Genomic DNA, 17,304 nt, shown 5'->3' on the forward strand with positions numbered 1-17,304 from the left:
CTCACCAAAAAAAACAAAACAAAACAAAAAAAACCAAACAAACAAAAAAAAAACCACCTGACAAGTATCTTCACTAAAGGAATTCCAACTATTCATATAAGCCTTGCAAGCAAAGTTCTATTCAAGAATTATCATGGTACCTCCTTTCCTCTTGACTCATTCCGCTGTTATACATTTTCATTTCCTCGGAGGTATACAACCATTACGTGTCCTGGGACAGTAATATTTGTTTCTACAAATATCAATAAAATGAAAACCCTTGCAAATCTCTCTGGCATGTTCATAGTTGTAAAAGCGCTGTCATTTTCTTCTACTGTCGATGCTACTAATATCTTTCAGATTTGATCCTGGCAAGAAAACAAAACCCCACAACTGTAGTTATTCCAACCATAATACCACAAGCCAAATGAATCCATGATCTAATACTGATGACATTGGTGGAGTCGGTCCAGAGACAAATGTAGCTATAAGTTGTTTTGAAACAGGACACATCTCAGTAATAATATTTGTTTAAAAGTTGCTTTTCTTTTATGTTCTTACAGCAGAGAAAATTGCATGAATTTGTTGTCTGTGCAAAGAAATTTATCTAATAAGTCTGAGAAAAGAGCTGTCAGCAAAGCCTGCCTGATGCTACCTATGCTCCTTTCTTTTCTAACTGTTGAATTCAGAAGAGCTTATGCCTCTGAAAAGCAAAATACTTTCAGTACATATCAACATAAATTTAATTCTATACTGCCTGCCCTGTCAAGGCCTTGACAGCTACCATGAATTACAGAAATAAATTTGACTGTTTTCTCTTTGTTTGGTCTAGATCTTGACGGTGTTAGAAGCATTCTTTGCACCAATTTGGCATTACTAAAGTGCATGGAGGTCACTTAAGCAGTATCACTGATCTTCTCCCTGTCATGTCTGGTTGTATGACTAAAGGAAGCAGACGTATAAGCCTTCTGAATGATCCGATTTGATAGTGAGTAATAGCCATTCTGCATCAGTTAGCATTGTGTGTCTGAAATATAGATTCACTAATGCATAGAAATCATAAGTTAGATGACATCCTGTGCATGAAGGTGAAGGACTTGTAAAATTTAGCAGTGAAGCAGGATATGCTTCAGAGGAATCAGGTCAATGCTTGAATATAAAGTATGCATGGGGGGCACCTGTCAGCCCTTTCAGATGCAGTGTTTCGCCTTAAACATGAAGACAATTTGGAAAGCTGTTCAACTCATCTTCAAAAGCTGACGGCAAATAGTGAAGGATTAAGAAATCATCATTCAGAGGAAATAAGTAACAAAATAAAATCATATAGGCTAAAAGGAAACTTCAAAGGTAACCTTGTCCATCTTTGAACTCAAAGCAGGGACAAAGTAGGTCAGGTTGCTCAGGGACTTGCACCGTCACGTTTTAGGTATCCCCAAGACTGGAGATGCCATCACCTCTCTGGACACCTTTTCTAGCATTTCATCACTGTTATGATGAATATTCATTTTGCTTACATCTGTTTGGAATTTCCCATTTTCCAAATTGTGTCTATTATTTTTCTTCTTTCCACTATACACTTCTGAGAAAAGTCTGGGTGTGCCTTCTTTTATAGGTTGTTATACACAGCAATAAGATTCCATATTTGCCTTATATTTTATGAAAGTACAAACCTGGAGTGGCAAAAGCAGGACTCTGCACTTGCCTTTGCTGGACTTTATGACAAACACAAGACATAAAAGTCCCTTTGCAAACATACTAGCTGTCCAGGGTATTGGCTGCTTTATCCCTGTCCCACTTGGGATCATTCACAAACTTGCTGAAAGTGCACTCTCACCAGCCATCCTGGTTGTCAAAAAAGACATCTATTGGTCCCAACACTGATCCCTGAGGTAACCAGTTGCCATCAGATTTTGTGACATCATTCTTTGAGCTCAGCACTGCAGTCAGTTTTCCACCCATCTATCCACTTATGTCTTATTTTGACTTTAAAGATACTCTCTGAAAGAACACAGTAGAAGTCCTGCTAAAGTCAGGCAACGTGATTCATCAGGCACTGTTTGTCCTTGGTAAATCCATGCTGATTATTCCTGATTATTCTTCATGGCCTAGAAACTGCCATACAAACTTCCCAGGAACACAGATGATCCTTGGATCCTCCTCTTGTCCTTCCTGAAGTTGGATGTGTTGCTTTCCTTTTTCCAGTTCTAAAGAACCTCCCTTGATCTCCACAACTTCTAAAGGTGATGAAGAGCAGACATGAAGTGACACTGATCTGTTTTCTTGGCACTATCAGAAGGATCCTGTTCAGTGCCACAGATTTGTTTGTGTACAGTCAGCATAAGTACTTCTAGGATAGCAAGATAAAGTCTGTCTGCTGCTTATAGATTTTATAGATTTTATAATAGTTAGAAAATAAGAATTTTGCTAAATTGTTTCCTGGAAAGTAAGTCAACTGCCAGACAATTTGTATGCTCTTTTAGCAAAGCTGTTATAATCTGATTCACTTCCATTGTGAATTTAAATCCTTTGCAGAAGTGTATAGTTGTTTAGGTAGCCTGAATTATGAAGTGGTTCCAGTATGAGACTTGAAAAGAGGTGGGAAAAGAATATTATGTTACTCATAACTATGTCTCCTCCTTTATAATGCAGTCATGCTTCAACCGTCTAGGGAGCAAAGTTGCAGGCTGAGAACTAAAATATAAATGATTTACCTGTAACTTAGCACCCATAACACCTATATGTCAGTTGGTTACAAGAACTAAGCATGGGAATAGACTTGTTTATCTCTTTCCTCTGCATTCCTCCTTCTCATCTCCCCTATTAACACTTCAAGATAATCTGTCCCCTTCCATCCCATCAAGTCTCTATAAAGCTGTTCATTGACATTTGTTCCTTCTATAAATCCATATCATATTCATCAGCTTACCATAAAACTCTACTGTTATATGAATTGATTGAATACAATCAATCCTAGTACATGATTTTGGAACACAGGCATAATATATGTTATGTTCTATGTGAGTTTCCCATGGTGATAATGTCCAAGTTTCTCCAGCTATCCTTTACTCCACATCTTCCATCCTAAACCCCCAAAGTATACCACTTACTCTACATTACTTTCTTTTTGGAGAGTTAACTTAGGAACTGTGTTTTGGGAACATATGGTTAGTACTGAATTGTGGGAAACATTTCCTTTCCTTGGATTTGTTTTTGTCTCAATAATTTGTTCAACTGCTGCTTTTACTTTTGCAGTGGCAATAACTTTTCAGTGAAAACACTGCCTACTTAAAGTTTGTCATCACTTTTTCCTATTGCTATCCTATCTATTTGCCCAGCACGGTCATCTTTCTCTCTTCAAAAGACAGAATGGAACCTGAAGACTGAGGATCAGAGAAGCAACTAAGTAAGATAAAACCATTTTTAATAATCCTTGTTGGCTTAGTCACTCTATTGTTGGTGCAGGTTCTGAATGTCCCATATCTCTGTCTTCCAGTCAGACAGAAAAGTTTCTGAGAAACTGAATTGAAAGCAGAGAAAGTCAGGACTAAAATTCTGCATAGATGAGTGAATTATTTTGGTATTCTAACATCCAGGTGATGATTAAAGAAATGATCTAAAATCTGACCTTGTCCGTAAGTAAGAGATAAAAAGTTACAAACTCCACCAATTGTATGAGACACAAGATTGGACACTGAGCTAAGTCTCTTATTTTCCCTCCTATCTTGTTTCTATGTGCTATGTGTCTCATACACAGCCCCTTATCATCTCTTTATTGCTGGTCTCTCAAACTCCTCTTTATATTCTTCTCAGTTTCTCTACAACTCTTTTCTCTGTTTAGTCCCTTTTGCCTCTGTTCACATTCTCAAAAGATATTACCATGTACACCCAACAGAAGAGTTTCTGTGCTGCAGTCCTCACATTCCCTAGATATGTGTTAAAATAACATCGACAAAATTATAAAAATCATGTTGAAGGGCTGTTCTATAAAGGAATCATTGCCTTGATGCACACTTTTCTGTTATTTGTAAAATAAGATTACTTTTCTCATTCAGTTACTTAGTGATAATTGACTGCTTAAGGCTGGCTCTCAGTTGTAATTATTCCCCAGTGAAAACACAACCACATGCTCTGCAGTTGCTCTCGTATCTACTCACAGCATCTGCAACACATCATCCTTCAGCAAACATCCATTCCTTTTTTTTTTTTTTCCTTCCCAATTTATCTGTACAAATCACTATAGGGAACATTTTGCCAAAGAAAAACTCAATAGAGGTAAAGAGCATTGGTGCACCTAGTCATTACATCGAATCTTCAGATTATTAGAATAACTCAGATTCAAGGTAATCTAATGAAGAGATTGCCCCACTGCTGCCTCTTGTGACACTGGTAGCTTTCCATTCACCTGCTGAGCTGATTCATTTCAGAGAATCAAACATCTAGTTAGTAGCTTTAGTGCTATGTCCGTAAGGCAGTCTTTTATAACCTGAAATCACTACCAAAAAGTCACCCAGAGCAGAAGCTCTCAGCTACAGCAGTAATGTGCTAATAGATATGTAAGGAGCTCCCCTCAGTGGCATGAGAAGGGATTTTCAACAATGTTATCTAGCACAGGAGAAGAAAGGAATCTTTGGAAATGTAAATATGTACACTAAACACTCCGTGATTCAATCTCTGCTTGATCTATTTTAATCAAAGCACTAGCAACATGACCTTTCACTAGGATAGCTTTATTCGTGTTCAGCAACAATTTCTACGAAAATTCAATCACTGTCTGTGGAAAGATGTTGTTAATCAAGCAGATACTCTGTATTATAAATCATAAGTGACAGAGACTCTTGCCCAGATGCTTTACAACATATGATTGGCATACTTGTTATTCCATGCAGTAATGAGTTGAATTGCTCTATATGATTACAAGTCCCTGATTACTTCCTGACAAGCTGGAGTTAACGAATATTTACTTAACTCTATAGGATAATTGTTTGGATAATGAAGAAATGGAGATAATGTAGATAATGAATGGAGAAATATGAAACTTTGAATAATTTTTTTTTTTGCTTACTTCCCTGCTGTCTCATACATCATAACCTTGTCTAAAACCAAATTGAACAAAATAAAATCTTACTATTTTTATTTTAAGCTTGTGAGGCTTTCATTTGTAAATGACTACTTTTTCTACTCTTCCTTCTTTTTCCAATACATTTCTAGACTTCTTGAAAACTTGAGTACTTGTTTTACAGTTTATTGTTTCTCTTACAACCTCCATGTTAAAAGATGTCAAGCCTGAGTGCACAGAATTAATCTATTTCTAAATCAAAGATCATCAGACTGTAGGTAATAAACATACCTAATTGGAAGTGATATAATGGGGCTAAGAGGCAGGGATCATCTATTTGGACGTCAGTACTTAATCGAAATTCAGTAAGGCCTTTGACATGGTTCCCCATAACATTCTTCTCTCCAAATTGGCAAGATGTGGTTTTGATGGGCAGACTGTCCGATGGAAGAGGAACTGGCTGTGAGATAGTACCCAGACAGTGGTGGCCAGTGGCTCAATGTCCAGATGGAGATCAGTGACGAGTAGTGTCCCACACAGGTCAGTACTGGGGCTGATGCTCTTCAACATGTTTGTCAATATTTTGATATCAATAGTGGGGTCGAGTGCACTCTCAGCAAGTTTGCGGATGACAACAAGCTGTGTGCTGTGGTAACAAACCTGAGGAACAGGATGCCATCAAGAGGGACCTCGGCAGGCATGAACAGTGGGACCAAGAGAACCTCAAGAAATTGAACAAAGTCAAGTGTAAGGTCTTGCACAAGTGTTATAAAGAGCTGCTGAGATCACTCAGGGGAGACCTTTTAACTTTCTACAATTCCCTGAAAGGAGGTGTTAGCAAGGTGATGAGTGGCCTCTTTTTCCAGGCAACTAGCAAATAGAGGTAATGGCCTTACATTTGTAGGAATGGAATGTTGTTTCTGCATTAGATATTAAAAAGGGGGAACTGATCTGAACAAGTAGAGCACAGTGTATTTGCATTTTGTAACTTGTCCTTAGAAATAGCTCATGTGAAAAAGTAGAAATACCATATATGTTAGCAACATGCTTTAGAAATATAGTTGATGAATTATGTGATTAATTCTTACTTGCAAAACTGCAATAGTGTAAGTACAGTATTATGGACTAGAAAGTATATTGTAGGGTTATTCTGTTTGGATAAGAGACCCTCAGCAAAAGAAAAACAGACTTAACAAACATTGAAGAAGACAGGGCCTCTACACAAGGCTGGATTGCCTTGCTCTGTGGGTAGGTTGGAATGCAACAGGCAGGCATCAAGGTACTCCCCCCTATCCTCCTTCTAAGCTTATCTCTATGCAAGGACGAGCAGATGTCCAGAAACAATGACCAAATGTTGAATGAGCAAGTGTGAGAAGTTAACTAATTAGTGATGTATGTTTAGCTAGCAAAAAATATTTAGCCAGTATCCGTATGTTTAGTTGAGTGTCAGGAAGACTGCGAACCTGAAGTACTCAGCCAACGAGGAATCAGGGGAGAAAGAAATAAGCATTGAGTAATAGGGCATAAAAGATGCAGTGCTGTTTTCTGCACGCTCTCCTGCTTGCAGGAGGCCCACCATTGCAATTGCAAATAAAATCTGCTTTATTGGAGATGGCATCCTGATAAATTATTTGGATATTTCCAACAAGTTGTATCAGGGGAGGTTCAGCTTGGATATTAGGAAAAAATTCTTCTCAAAAAGCAGTGAGGCATTGGCATGGACTGCTCAGGGAAGTGGTGGAGTCACCATCCCTGAAAGGCGTTAAGAAACACGCTCATGTGGCACTGAGGGACATGGCTAGTGGGCATGGTGGTGACGGGTTGATGGGTGAATTACACGATCTCAGAGGCTTCTTCCAACTTTTAGGATGCTACGACTTTGAAGAAAAAAAACCAAAAACAAAAAAAACTGGCCATGAAATTACAAAATCTGTAATATTACAAGTCAGAGATTACAAACAGAGCTGACTAGCACAGCGCAGCGCTATAACTACAGGAAGCAGAAGCAGGGGGCATTGTGCCGCCAAGCGCACCCCACCAGCAACCTGCCAGCTCAGCCCCTCAGAGCACGCTGCGCCCCCACGTAACGCCTACAAGCCCTTCCGGTTCCGCACCCGCTGGCTGACGTAGCTTCCGCTCCGGAGCGCTTCCGCCGCCGTCATTTCCGCCGCTGCCGCCAACACCGCGGTCGCCGTTTCCTGCCCGGCTGTAGGATAGCCGCGTCCCTGCTCAGCTCCCTGCGCGTCCCGAGCTCAGTCGCCGCCATGGCCATGAGGCAGACCCCGCTGACGTGCTCCGGGCACACGCGGCCCGTGGTGGACCTGGCCTTCAGCGGCGTCACCCCCTACGGCTACTTCCTTATCAGCGCCTGCAAGGGTGAGCGCGGCTGGGGGGAGAGGGGTGGGCGGCCGCGCTTGCCTCGCCGGCCTCTTGCAAGGGCCGCAGTCACTGGGCCTGCTCCGCCCTGAGGCTGCGTGGGCACAGCGGGCGGGTGTGCGGGCCGCTGTAAACGGGTCGCGCGTGGCTGCGGTCGCAGATACCTATTAGAAAGGTTTGCGATGGGGAGAGCGGGGAGGAGGAGGGTCGAGGCGAGCATTCAGCGGGGCGTTGGTGCTCTTAAAATAATACCTGCTTCCAGCGTGACCAGATGGAGAAGGGAACCGGTTGGAGGGTTTTTGCAGCGTTTTAGCCCGCAGGGTGTTAGAGCTTCCATTCATTCAGGTTGAATCCCGTTTGTGAAGGAAAGGCTTGAAAATCGTTGTTTTAAAGTAGCTTTAACTGCCTCTTGTGTACATATCCCGTACACCCTGTAAAGCCGGCTCCTTTTCAACCGAGGCAGCTGCCTTGCTGATTGCAGAGCAGTGATTTCTGCTTCCTTTCCCATGAGAATTCTCTTCTGCTCTCTTATAAGAGTAGCATTTTCATTCGTACGTGTATGAGTTAATCTTCACGTGTGTTCACAAGTTTAAAAGAACATTCCTCATTCTTTCTGAGGACTTCATGTTCAGCTCTGTTTATTTGTGTGAACTGTATCTGATACCCTCCTAGAAAAAATAATCACAATAAAGGCTTTCTATTTCATTTTTACAGCATCTCAGTAAACATCTCTCGTTATAAACCCAAGACTCCTTTTTGTGCCTTGTTAGTCTGAAAATATTATTTCAAAATCAATGGAACTGACCAGCCCTAGGAAAATTTGACTATATTTAAAAAAAAAAAAGTGACAAGCAACAAAGGGTGCTCCTTTCTATTGTAGAAACAAAACCAAAAGAAAACTTGAAATTCATTTAGAATAATATTTTAGTATCTGTGACTTTAGATGCATGCTAGAGGTGCAACTGTATATTTAAGTTCTTTAGCTAAGCTGTTTTATAAAGAATAGCTTCATAGTGAATATGGCATTTCCATTAAGGGAGGCTGGTCTGATGGCGGTTTAATTTTTGTTCCACTTGGTGCAAGGGAACAGTTTCCTGAAACAGCTTTCTTTTTTGTTATGTTGTCTGAATATTGGTTTTGTTTTTCTGAAGATGGAAAGCCTATGCTACGTCAGGGTGACACAGGAGACTGGATTGGCACATTCCTAGGTCATAAAGGTGCTGTCTGGGGTGCGACTTTGAACAAAGATGCCACTAAAGCAGCTACAGCAGCCGCAGATTTTACAGCGTAAGTGATTGCCTGCTTCTGAAGTCTTTATTTTGATTTCAGTCAATAGCTTTTTTTTTATATGTCTGTAGTAAGTTGCTGTGGTTGTGTTTTTTTAAAGTAAATTGTTACCTTATAACTATATTACAGACTAGAATTTGAAATTTTTATGAGCATCTACAACTAATTCTATCTTGCTGAGCAACTGTGGTTGCTTCTTGACAAGTATATCTAATTAATGAACTGATTTGCTAGAATAAACAATGCTGTGAAGTTCAAGACTTAAGTGCTGTAGTTATACCAGAGTGGCAAGAGTGATCTTCATTTTGTGTACCAGTCAGACACTTATTATTAGAAGGAGACATGCAGAAATATTAGTGAATCATTTATTTTTGTTTTCCTTGTTTGAACTGTTTGCAGTGTATGTTAATATATTTGATGATTCAAATCCAGTTATTCGAATTCAGTCTGTAAAAGTTGTAGAGAAGAGCTGCCTTTGTTTGTCTTAAATCTAAAATGCTGATTGTGTGTTATCCTGAAGAAGTGAGTGAAAGAAAATGGTGGGATAGTAACAAAAAACACTTCAGTACAAGAAGATGTGGTGTGTCTGTCGTTCATTAGAATATAGCATTTATGATTAAAAATGTTATAATAGTGTCAGGAAGGATATTATAGGGTAGGTTAAGAGAGACCACTTAATTTGTCTGTTCAGATTTGTCCTGGAGCTACTGATATGTACATGTTTTCTCTTGTCATTTAGCAAAGTGTGGGATGCTGTGTCAGGAGATGAACTAATCACATTGGCTCACAAACACATTGTCAAAAGTGTGGATTTTACACAGGTATGAAAAATCTTTATAGCATACTCAACAGAGAGGTAAGGTCTTTGGTATGTTTTGCTATTTGCTACTTTTTTTGTGTCTGTTTTGGCAGGCAAGTAACGTAGCATACATTTAAGCTTTGATCTTATAAACAAGTTGTAATAAATATTTTAGAAACTGTCTGAGATAAATAACTGATATTTTAAGGCTTATTGGATGAAGGCTGATATTTCAATTCAAAATACAGTTGACCCTTTATAACTTCTGTTTCAGGATAGCAATTATCTGTTAACAGGTGGACAAGATAAATTGTTGCGCATCTATGATTTAAGCAAGCCAGAAGCAGGTGAGTCTGCACTTAGAACTGGTTATTGCTGGTTTTCTGTTGTGTTGATTTTTTCTTGTGTGCGAGTTAAATGTGAATTCTGGACTTCGTTGTGAAACGCAAGACACACTTGAGCTTGTTCTACAAAGAATGTGTCAAACAGTTTTCTATGTACTAAATCAAATTGTGTTAGTCTTTGAAGTGAAATAGAGCTTATCTATGAACGTTTCAAGGATAGCATGTTTTACTTCAACAGGGACTTACTATGAGTAGGTCTAACTAAAGTTCCACTACCTGAAAGGGAAAAGTGTCTTCATGTTTAACTGTGCTTAAATTCATATTAATACTGAACTGCTGAAAATGGATATCAAGCTAATTGATATTGATGTTAACCTAGTGAAACTCTTCAAGTTTAGACAATTGAATAGATTCCTAGATTGAAATCTGTAAATAAAGTCAGTAGTGTTTGAAGTAATTTTGCATTTTCTAGCAAATAGAAATCCATATAGATTACCAGAGTTCCTAAACTATTGCATGATGTTTATTTATGTTCTTATGTGTACTAAATAGTTGTTCTTATTTTAAGAACCTGATGTTGTCAGTGGACATACTTCTGGTATTAAAAAGGCTTTATGGAGCAGTGATGACAAACAGATTCTTTCAGCTGATGATAAAACTGTCCGGTAAGAAAAAAAATAACTTCTAGTTTTCTAAGAAGCTCACACTTATAGTGCACAATTTCTGTCAGAAGATTGTTCTTTCCTTGGGAAATGGTAACACAGGCTGTTTGATTCTAGATTAGCATATGCTCATGTAACCCAATTCTTATATGTTGCTGGAGATGTAATTTTTGTGGTAATTCTGATTTGCACCATAAGCATGTCCTTCCTGGTGGGTAGAGGTGGTCTTTGATAACTGAACAGTAGAATTAATTTGATTTTTCGTAATCCTGGAGGAAATTAATTGCTAGCTGAGGTCTTGTGAAGATATGAGATGAAGTGTCACTGCCTTGTCTTCTGCAGTCAAGCCTTGAAACATGCATAAGGTGAGGGCTGAGATAAAAAGCAGGGAAACCTCTCTGGAGACAGTGCACTCTTAATAGTCATAGCTGTCTTTCTCTACCGTGTTGGTAAGTTGAGAAAGCTTTTGTGGTTTTATAACATAGATCATCCCGTTAAATGTAGATGGGTAAAACCTAGACAGACTTGGCTACTGGGGAGATCAAATGACAAAGATCCTTCCTCAAACTACGCTGACCAAAAAAGGAAGATGTGCTTTGCTGATTCCTCAGCTTTCTGGTTGATATGATCAGCATCATCTCATGCCTAATGTCTCATTATTATTATGTTTATGGCACAGAATAATAGTGGCTTTCTGCTTTGTGGACTGACAGTGGATAGGGTGCAATCACAGTTGTAGTCTCCTTGTTTCTTTTTTGGTTCCATTTCTCTTCAGTTTCCTCATTCCAGATAGGTAAAAGACTGTTCTTTTCTTTTTTTGTCTGAATTTTAGAAATAGAAATATAGCATTCAGTTAACTTATAAGTTTCTTATTTTACTGAATCATAGAATAGTTTGGTTTGGAAGGATAGTTAAGATCATCTAGTTCCAACTCCCCTGCTGTAGTCAGGGCCATCTCCCCTTGGACCAGGTTGCTCAAAGCCCCATCCAGTCTGGCCTTGAATGCCTCCAAAGTGGAAGCATCCACAACCTCACTGGGTGACCAGTTACAGTGTCTCACCACCCTCACACTAAAGAATTTCTTCCTAATGTCTAGTCTGAATCTACCTTCTTCCAGTTTAAAACTGTTTACCCTCGTCCTGTTGCTACATGCCCTTCTAAGAAGTCCCTCTCCAGCTTTCCTGTCGGCCCCTTCATGTACTGGAATGCTGCTGTAACGTTCCCCTAGAGCATTCTCTTCTCCAGGCTGAAGAATCCCAGTGCTCTCAGTATATTCCTGTAGAGGAAGTGCTCTAGCCCTCTGATCATCTTGGTGTCCCTCCTCTGGACCTGCTCCAACACCTTGATATTCTTGTGTTGGAGGTCCCAGAACTGGACGCAGTATTCCAGGTGGGGTCTCATGAGGGCAGAGTAGAGGGGCAGAATCACCTCCCTCGACCTGCTGGTCACACACACTTGCAGCCCAGGATGCAGTTGGCCTTCTGGGCTGCAGGTGTGCATTGCTGGCTCGTGTTGAATTTCATCAAACAACATTCCCAAAACCTTCTCAGGGCTGTTCTCAAGCTATTATCTGCTCAACCTGTATCTGTGTTTAAGCTTGCCCCAGTTCCGGTGCAGGACATTGCACTTGGCCATCTTGAACTTTATGAGGTTCATGGGCCCACCTCTCAAGCCTGTCTTGCTTGAGATGCATCCCTTCTCTCTAGTGTGTCAGCTGCACCATTCAGCTTGGTGTCATCTGCAGACTTGCTGAGGGTGCACTCAATCTCGCTGTCCATGTCACCTACAAAGGTATTAAATAGTATCAGTCCCAGAACCTTTCCCTGAGGAATGCCACTCATCACTGGTCTCTCACTGGTTGGGCACTGAGCTGTTGACTGCAACTCTTGAGTGCAGCCATCCAGCCAATTCCTTATCCAGCAAGTGGTTCATCCATCAAATCCATTTTTTTCCTCCAATTTGGTGACCAGGATGTTGTGTGGGACAGTTTGTTACGATTTAATTTGATTTCTATACAGATATTTCTTGCCTGCCTAGGTAAAGTGCTAAATTATATTCAATGAGTCTAACATTTTCTTAAATTAGTATTATACTTCTTTGTGTTTTAAGTTTAAAAAGGTAGAATGCAGTCTTAAAGCTTTGCTTCTAGAAAGCTGTATTGTTCAGGAGACATGTAATAAGCTTTTAGCTTTTTAAAAGAATCCTTGAGTAATTAAACAGTAAAACAGTATGCATGCTGTTTAACGTTGCTATTAAATTTTAACAGTAGCAGTATTCTAATATAAACGTGCCTTAATTCTCATGTAAGTAAAGCTAAGCAAAGCAAAGTAAAGCATGCTAAAGTGTCTGTGGAATGTTCTTCAGGTGGCTTTTTGCAACCACAGCATGCCATGGGTGGAGGTGGAAACTGATTTGCTGAACTGATCTGAGAGTCTTTCTGATTTTTCTTAAGCCTCTGGGACAGGAGTACCATGACTGAAGTGAAGGCGCTAAATGTTGCAATGTCTGTGAGCAGCATGGAGTATGTTCCAGAAGGGCAAATACTTGTGATAACCTATGGGAAGACTATTGCTTTTCATAGTGCGGAAACGTGAGTCTAAAACACAGAATCTTTTTGACTTGTTACGGGTTTGATTGTGAGGAAAACTGACAGTACAAGGGCAAGGTCACAAAGCTGTTAGAACTGATGCCGGTAGAGGCATCAGTCTGAAACAACTGTCCTTTTCTAAAATAGTGGACTCTCTGCAAGATGGTAGGCTGTAATGGATCAGTACCATTTTAATAGCTCAAAACTAGTTGGAGTTGTTATTAAATAAGATTTTCATCCAGAGTTCAGTTTATTGCTTTAAGAGAACTAATTTATACAATTTCTATGATGTTTTAAAGCAAGTTGCAGTCATAAACATGTACCAGAAAGTAGTTTGAAATGTGTGAACTTATTCTGTGTATTTTGCTTATTCTGAACTTGCTGTTTCTAAAGTTTATGAGCTTGACTTGCTAGTGTTAAAATTAGTTTTGGAAACTGCATGTGGGTGTCTTCTGTTGTTTTACTTTTGGTTGTGGTTTTTTTGTTTTTTTTTTTTTTTTTTTAAAGCAGCTGTGATTTGTAGAATCGCAAGTCCTTTGCTTTCAGGACCTTTATTAAAATAACTTTTTCTCCTCCTTCAGTCTAGAGCAGATTAAATCATTTGAAGCACCTGCTACAATCAATTCTGCATCCCTTCACCCAGAGAAAGAATGTTTGGTTGCAGGTGGTGAAGATTTTAAACTCTATAAATATGACTATAACACAGGAGAAGAATTAGGTATGTTTGACTTCAATAATAAAAAAAACAAGTTCTGACAGGTATTTGCTAAATGACATAGCGGGTGATGAATTAAACTTGTAGAGCAGGCTGTGCTACAGCCTTATTTGAGTTTAAGATAATGGAAAGGTAAGTAGTCAGTTAGGAGGCTTTGTCCTTTGTTAGTATACCTAATGTTACTCTTATAGATCTAATTAAAGCCTCCACTAAATAGCTGTGCAGCTATTAGGGAGGAAAAAAAAAAAGTGAGTCATCCCATACTGCTGCAATAGCAAACTATATGTTAACTTAAATGTCACACTGTGGCATTCATTATGTCTAATGAATCACAGTTACTGGACTGTATTTTAATGCTGGCCAAGTGTAATGCATTTTTAAGTGTATTTTCATCTATTGCTCCTGTCTTTGTTTAAAGTTACATAGATGTGTACGTGGTAAGTGGTTGATGAAACAGAGCACGTGTATTCTATGCTGTTGGCTTGCTTTGTAATTTTGCTTATAATAATTAGATGCCTGTCTTGCATTTAATTCAGATAACAGTACTTCATTAAAAGTTGTGGGGATACTAATTATTAGAGATGTTGTTTTGTATCAAAAATTAAGTACTGGAGAAGTTTCTCCCAATTCATATTTCTCTTCCCCTTCTAGTTAGTTTTTACTCATTTATTTCTGCTGTTGCTTGAAGTTAGAAATAATTGGCCTCGATATGTTCTCTTTATAGAATCTTACAAAGGGCACTTTGGTCCAATTCATTGTGTGAGATTTAGCCCTGACGGGGAGTTATATGCCAGTGGCTCAGAGGATGGTACACTAAGGCTGTGGCAGACAACAGTAGGGAAAACCTATGGTCTTTGGAAGTGCGTAGTTCCTGGTAAGTGTGTGCTTTTGTTTTCTTTTTCCTGGTTACTTGGCTGCTTCATTCAAAAATCTTAGTAGTAATATAAATGGCAAACATCATCTGAATTTGTTGCGGGATCTCTACTGTCATTTGGCATCTTCAGTGGCACTCAAGTCTTTTGGATTTAAGATTTTACTTCTGTAGCTGTCATTTAAGCAACTTAAATGAGAGCTTAATTAATATTGGTACTTTGTATCAAATTGCTTGTATGGCCTCAAATCTTCATGTTATAGAGCAAGAGGTTTGAAATAATTTTGTGAATACTTAAGACATATACCCCTCCTTCTGCAGATTCTTTCAAGGTTTCTCTGTACTTTCTCTAGTAGATTCTTACAAGCTTTCTCTACTTTCTCTAGTATTTTTGGGGGGAGGGAGCTCATGGGGAGGCAGTGCTTAGGAAACAGCAAACAAGTAACAATTGATGGAATTACTTACCTAGCTCTTTCTCCTTAACAATAAATAAGTGGGAATTTTTTTTGTTTTCAGAGTGAAACCCACTTTTTACTCTGTGTTGAGTGGAAGGGAAGGTACTAACCATTTTTTCTCCTCCCTACAGAAGAGGAGAATGCAGAAGCAGCAAAAGCAAGGACCACTCTTCCAGGAACTGCAGAGGAGGAAATAGGTAATACATTGAACTGCCAACTTTAACTCTTTCCTACTGAAGAAGTCTTAACTTTTTTCCAAGTACCTTCTGGCATTTTTCACTCATCTAAAGATCTTTGAGCATGTTTTTCTAGGAAAATATATTAAGTGTCAAAATAGTGACAAGGGCTGTGTGATCTTGCAAACTTAGCAGATATGGTAGAAAAATCTGAATTGGGTTAAGTGGAAAAGAAAACTAAACCAGTCTTTAAAACATCACTGCAGCGTTCTTTGGTTTATGTATGTAAATTGATTCTTTCTTTAATTGCAGAAGAAGTTGCCTCTGAAAACTCAGATTCAGTGTACAGCTCAACTCCTGAAGTTAAGGCGTGATTATCTCAACTGTTATGCAACGTATGGACATACAAGACTAAATCAAGTGAGCAGTGATAAACAGCAGCCTTCCAGAGTGCACTCTCTACATAAGGCAAAGATGGGCAGTAATTGATGAGAATGCAGTGGAACTGGCTAGGTGTTGTCTGTAAGAGAACTGAGTATCCAAAAAAAAGACAAGTAGTAGAGTTTTGCTATCTTTTTAGCATAACTGCCTGCTGTCTTTTGAAAGAAGTGTGCAAGCCAAGATCCAGTCTCTCCAATTTCAATTAGACTCATTGTAGTGTGTTTTCTTTATTACAGAGAAAAAATATGGCTTTTACCCATTTTTTTTTTTTTTCCTTTAAAGTTGGAAGATTTGGCTTTAGTTGAAAAGGGGATTATGTACTAAAAGTATTCAGTTTTTGTTTCATTGTACACTGCTTCTGAATGTTTAACTGTTTTCAGTTGTCTAAATAAAATGCCTCTCAAAACTCCTAGCTTTACTGTTTAGCATTGGGTTCATGGAATGGAAAAGCAGCCAAATTAATGGTATAATACTCTCTAGCATCTGTTTTTGTATTATACAGAGGGAAAGCAATAAGAATGTTTTAGTGTTTGGTCCAGAGAGTGGCAAGTTTCTTGATATGTAAGCCTTGCATCATTTTATTCCTTAACTTTTGAATGTAAAAGTGAGTCTCTAAATCAAAAGCATTGGGAACTCCTAAACTAAATGTACTGACTGAAATACGTGGTTGTACATGAAAATCTCAGAGGTTGGCTGAGTTTGTAAAAAATCTTGGGTTTAGTTCTCTAAACTGAATGAAAAAAGTTACACTCTCAAGGTCAAAACCCATACTTTCATCATTAAAGAAAATATTGCCATTCTGCTTGTCATTTCCTTTAATGTTAATGCTGAAAGACCTGCATAAGTTGTTCTTTTAGGGAAGGAAAAACACTATATAAACATATGGTCATATACTTTCCTGATTTTTTTTTTTTTTTTTTTTTTTTTTCCATATTGAGATTCGTCCTTAATTTTCTGACTCTTAGTGGCATCCAGTAATGGTAGAAGAAAACTAAAGCCTAACTTTTGAAAACCTGATTATAATTTGAAACAGAGGTCTAATCATAAGAAAATACTTTGTCTGTGAGGGCAGTCAGATTTAGAAGCCTCTACAGCCTTTCCAGGAAACCTCTTCCATGTTGAAGATGCGTAGAACCCAACTGGACGTGGCTCTCAGCTGACCCTGCCTGAGTAGGGGGTTTGGACTCTGTCTCTGGAGGTTGACTGTAGCCTTAATTTATTCTGTGGAAGGGGGAGGAATAGAGTAAATAAGGAAAATAAAGAAGGATAAAATCAGTCTTGGTTTCTTGGTATCATTAGGAATTTGTCAATTCAGTAACTTAACTACGAAGTTAATTTTTGAATAATCTGTTCAAATTTTAACCTTAAAACAAATGTCCCTCACTTACTGCTAATAGTTCATTTTAGTAATTACTAATTTATTTATGGCTTATGAGGATTCCAAAATTCATCCTTCCTTACTTTACCAGCTGAATAAGATGTGTTTAAAACCAGAAGCCCCCCCTCCATACCTAAATGAAACTTCTTGTGCTGTATGTTGAGTAGACTGCTGAGTG

At 38.8% G+C, this 17,304-nt stretch overlaps 1 protein-coding gene across 1 annotated transcript; it reads left to right on the top strand.

Annotated features, from left to right (window-relative positions):
• Positions 1 to 7,198: 7,198 nt before the first annotated feature.
• LOC122190408 (serine/threonine kinase receptor associated protein) lies at positions 7,199 to 16,545 on the top strand. The gene is made up of 10 exons (XM_042890386.1): positions 7,199 to 7,411; positions 8,563 to 8,698; positions 9,438 to 9,519; positions 9,772 to 9,844; positions 10,410 to 10,506; positions 12,956 to 13,093; positions 13,672 to 13,808; positions 14,530 to 14,679; positions 15,263 to 15,328; positions 15,620 to 16,545. The coding sequence occupies exons 1-10, from the start codon at positions 7,300 to 7,302 to the stop codon at positions 15,679 to 15,681; spliced, it is 1,053 nt and encodes a 350-aa protein (XP_042746320.1). The 5' UTR covers positions 7,199 to 7,299; the 3' UTR covers positions 15,682 to 16,545.
• The last annotated feature ends 759 nt before the right edge of the window (positions 16,546 to 17,304 follow it).

The sequence above is a fragment of the Lagopus leucura genome, unplaced genomic scaffold, assembly GCF_019238085.1.
Source record: "Lagopus leucura isolate 7727_CA_CO unplaced genomic scaffold, USGS_WTPT01 Super-Scaffold_100159, whole genome shotgun sequence".
In the NCBI taxonomy this organism is placed as follows: domain Eukaryota; kingdom Metazoa; phylum Chordata; class Aves; order Galliformes; family Phasianidae; genus Lagopus; species Lagopus leucura.

Bases quoted from the DNA above. Each gene is read 5' to 3' on its own strand.
- LOC122190408 (XM_042890386.1), top strand. From the start codon at position 7,300: ATGGCCATGAGGCAGACCCCGCTGACGTGCTCCGGGCACACGCGGCCC. The intron at 9,520-9,771 runs GTATGAAAAATC...CTTCTGTTTCAG, and splicing joins AAAGTGTGGATTTTACACAG to GATAGCAATTATCTGTTAAC. The intron at 13,094-13,671 runs GTGAGTCTAAAA...CTCCTCCTTCAG, and splicing joins GCTTTTCATAGTGCGGAAAC to TCTAGAGCAGATTAAATCAT.